The 4,333-nt window shown below is 44.6% G+C and overlaps 1 protein-coding gene across 3 annotated transcripts in view; it reads left to right on the forward strand.

Moving 5' to 3' along the window:
• The window catches only part of LOC102676596 (LIM/homeobox protein Lhx2-like), a 14,976-nt gene that overhangs the window by 3,888 nt on the left and 6,755 nt on the right, over positions 1 to 4,333 (forward strand). For 2 of the 3 annotated variants that reach the window (XM_031509666.1, XM_006614098.2), the window contains exons 2-3: positions 3,031 to 3,201; positions 4,147 to 4,333. The exon at positions 4,147 to 4,333 is cut by the window's right edge and continues 55 nt beyond it. In XM_031509666.1, the coding sequence (XP_031365526.1) occupies positions 3,089 to 3,201; positions 4,147 to 4,333 (300 nt within the window). In that variant the 5' untranslated portion in view covers positions 3,031 to 3,088. Of the gene's footprint in view, positions 1 to 3,030; positions 3,202 to 4,111 lie in introns of those variants that run through there. The other variant, XM_006614099.2, reaches the window with a different exon arrangement.

The raw sequence follows: 4,333 nt of genomic DNA on the forward strand, positions 1-4,333 counted from the left end.
AACAAAATCGTGCGAAATAAAATTTTCCTTTCTCTTACTTATTGTTATCTCGTCACGTTATATCTTCGAGAATTAATTAATTGAGCAAGAAGAAGAAAAAAAAAAAAGAAAAAGAAGAAGAAGAAGAAGAGAAAATCGTGTGCGAAAAGAATGAAATTCTCTTTTTTCATACTTATCTTGAAGCATCAGTTTCCTTGTTATTTTTTTCTCCCTCTTTTATTTTTCTTTTTTTTTTAATGACAGGAAAAAGGGATTAGGTCGCGAGGGTTCCCTCGTCCCCCCGATCCTGTAATCATCGCTAATCAGTGGCGCGTAGGTTGCGCGAGCAACCTCGATGAAACGGAATAATTAAAGGGAACAAAGCTAGGTCGGGGATTCGACGAGGAATATTTTTCGAGCAAGCCGAGTTGTTACGGCCGGAAAATTGAAACGTTTTCTTTCCAGAAACGAAAGACAGCCGGAATAACGAATGCAACGTGCGGCTTTAGCCGGAAGCTCTCCTTTACGGAAGCTCTTTTTCCAGCGAAATATAATATTGCGCAAACAAAGGGACTCGTCAAAAAGAATCCACCCTTCTCCTCCCGAAGACGAGGATCCCGTATCCTCGTCGTACGGTGTTTGTACATCGCGATATCAGCGAATCAACCATTGTCTACGATGCGAGGCAAGATGAAAGGTTACATATAACGCAATTTCACCTAATTTTTCTCTTTGTTCTTCTTCTTTCTTCGAGAATTACGATTAAACGAGAAATTTTAATAATCGACGGTAAGCAAATGATGCTTGGTACACGACAATTTACGAAATTACATTTAAAAGTTCCAAATGAAAGATCCAAACGTTGAATTCAATCCTATTACGATAAAATCTTTCTTTTGGATAAAAAATATTCCGTCGAATCGTTATTGTCATCGCGATTCCTCCAACAACGAGATGATACAAAAACGTGGTAAAAGTAATTTAAATAAAATTCCCTCTTCGTGCATTAATCGCAAAGATTATCGCGCGACCTTTCTCCAATAATCAATCCCCCGAACATCCGTACCAGCATCCGCATCCCATCGCCCTCCACCCCTTCCCTCGTCATCCTCGAGGCCGATCCAGACGAGATTCCAGACGAGGGTGCAACACGCCCAAGGCCCGTGTCGCCCGGCCAGGCCGGGACTCGAGGCTGCCGGTTCGTTAGAGAAGAATACACCGGGCTTCTCCCATGCAATATGCAACGATCCATATCCAGGCCAACCCCTTTGTCTCTATTTGGTTTTCGCGCTTCGAAAACTGTAACCTCGCCTCTCTCGATCGTCGTCGGCCGATATGAGAGAGCGAGAGAGCGAGAGAGAGAGAGACCACCAAGGAAACCCTTCTCCTCTCCTCTCCTCTCGCCCATCCGGGGACGCCTCCTCCCTTCGAGGACGTTATGGTGTATTAGTGGAAGAAAAACGCGGACTCAGGCGGAGGCAGGCAGGGGGGAGGAGGGACGGCAGGCAGCTGCATTGTTCTCCGATTTTGGTTCGAGCCGATAGTCACGAACAACGGAGGTCACGTGCTGCAACCGGAGGGGGGAACCGGAGGCGGAGGATCGATGAATTCGAGCGACGACGATCGGGATCGTTGATTTTGTAATTAGGGGATTCTACGAAGAACGCGTGATCGAGAACCCGGAGGAGGAACCCGGAACGAGGCTCGCTTCGATTCTAGCCGCTTTGCCTCGATGCTGCTGCTCGCTCTATTCCTGGATCGAAACGGTTTCGTATTAAGAGGGTTGATTGGTGGACAGATAGAGGCGTAGTTGTCGTGTCGTTGTGCTCGTCTGGATGTGGGATAGGTAAGGGATCTTGCAGGATTTTCATTGTAGAGGAATATATTCGTGGTTCGATATTGGGGAGATAAAATAATTTGTTTCAAGGATGAATAAATAACTGATTCTAAGAGACGTAAGTAATGGAATATCTTTGAGAGAAATTATCAATTTTAAGATTCGTTGGAATATCATTGGACGAAAGTTTCTAATAAGCATCGTATAGATATTTCGGAATTGTTTAATTAATCGTATACGTTGGTTGGAGTAAATGGAACGCGATGATTATTTTCGCAAATTGTTCGCAACGAAATTTTCACGCTCTTGAGATATTATCAACTAGTGGGTGACCAGGTATCAGGTTCTACTTCATCGTGGATGGAAATAATCGAGATTGAAATTTCTGTGCATGCAAAAAATAGCGATCGTAAATTGCATTAACTGGGCGCTAAAACTCATTCGATTATAAAAATGTTCGATCGGGCCGGCGCGCGCCACGCTCTGATTTATTTATTTATTTATTTGTGTATTTGCGCCGGATTATATCCGTTGCTTGGAAAAATGATGTAATAACAACGATATCGAGAATGAAGGTAAATACGCGCGGGATTAACGTAAAAAAAAAAAAAAAAAAAAAAAAAAAAGAAAAAAAGGAAAAAATCGTGTAAACACACATGCGTGCGGATAATATATCGCGAAATATCATACACTCGTTAAAAGTTGCTTGAGTGAAGAAAGGATTTTAAAGTTTTAACGATAACGTGTAACTTTTAATAACAATAACAACGTTACAACGACCAAAATCCATTAACATTTTTAGTTCCGTTTTCGATCACGCGCTACGTTTTTTTCGTAAAATACCATCGCAACAACAACAATATTCCCGAATTTACCTTAAATTATTCTCCACGACTCGAAATTTCATCTACTCCCTTTCACTATCCCCTTTCATTTATTACTCTATCATCTCAATTTTCATAAAACGCCTGTTCAATATTTTTAAAGCTCGATCAAAATATTCCTCGAGCGCGTACCACATTTAATCAACTTTCCATCCATCGATCAAATTAACCTTATATCAAAGAAAACACTCGACGAATAAAAATTATCCAAACCCGTCGATATTATTACCTACCCTCTAAAAATATCTACCCGTCTCTATTTCTCCCTATTCCCTCCTTCCTTAATCGCGCCGCATTAATAACGTAAAGAGGATCGATAATCTTGCCCAGGTTGTTTGCCGGAAGATGTTCCCGATGCCGAGCGGGAATCTCCGCCACGGAGCTGGTGATGCGCGCCAGGGATCTGGTGTACCACGTGGCCTGTTTTACATGCGCCTCATGCGGCACCCCGCTGAACAAGGGCGATCATTTCGGGCAGAGGGACGGCCTGGTCTACTGTAGGTGAGAAACACGAGCCCGAATTACCATCCTCGAAATGGCCGTCTCTTTGTTATCAACGAGTTTGATGACGAGAGTGACAGAAACACGAGGCGCGTCGACCTAGGACACTTATTATCGTTCGTTCGCAATGACAGCCCTCGGGCGCGGGTGATTTCTTCTTTTTTTTTTTTTTTTTTTTTTTTTTTTTTTCTTCCTTTCGATTCTCAGAGACGAGATCGCGGCGGAGAGAGAACGGGAAGAGAGAAAGAAAGGGAGAAAGAGAGAGAGAGAGAGAGAGAGAGAGAGAGATCGACGCGCGCTCTCGTAAAGGGAAAGACGTCGCGGTGCCGCTTGCCGCTTGCGATTCGATCGGCATTGTATCGATCGACGGGAGAAATGACGAAATATCGAGAATATATCGCGATCTTTGCTTCGATCGTTATTTCTATTCGAGGAGAGAAATGAGAAAGAGAGAAAAGAGGTCTATCGAGTATAACGCGTTACGTTCGATTCTGTGAACGCGCGCAAGGGGTTGAAACGAAGGAGGGAATTTAAACTTTCGTTTTTTTGAAGGAATGACGAGCAATACGTTTTCGACGCGGTGGAACTCCGGTCGAAACATTTTCCAATTCAAAGATACGTAGTAGATAATTTAGATAACAAATTCTCGATCCGGAGTTCCGTTGTATTTATTGAAAAATCAAGAAGATGTATCCCCGCTTCTTGTTACTTTCGAAAAGTAAAAAGTAGACGAAATAGTGGCGGTGGTGAATGGTAACGAAAGGAAAGGAAAAGATGAAGATCGGTCGATCGATCGACGCCGATTGAGCGGTAAGCGGGCTGGCCCGTTCGTCTATCGCCTCTCGCGAGCGTGTTACGCGTTCATCGAACTCGGGGGATAACGCAGGGTCGCCACTCAAATACTCGACAGCAAGGTTCACGAATGACGAGCTGGTCGGTCCCAAGACCCCACTACGAGTTGCTGTGCTGCGCTGGGGATTACGGGGGCGCAGCAACGAGTATCGAGGACATCGGTTCGCCGGGGGTGTCGCCGCTTCCGGCTTATTACAGCGCCGCCGAGCAGAGCCCGATCACCTCGTCCGGCAGCGTGCAGAAGGGACGGCCCAGGAAGCGGAAGCTGTCCGAAGTCACC

Source organism: Apis dorsata, unplaced genomic scaffold (genome assembly GCF_000469605.1).
Source record: "Apis dorsata unplaced genomic scaffold, Apis dorsata 1.3 scaffold_169, whole genome shotgun sequence".
NCBI lineage: Eukaryota > Metazoa > Arthropoda > Insecta > Hymenoptera > Apidae > Apis > Apis dorsata.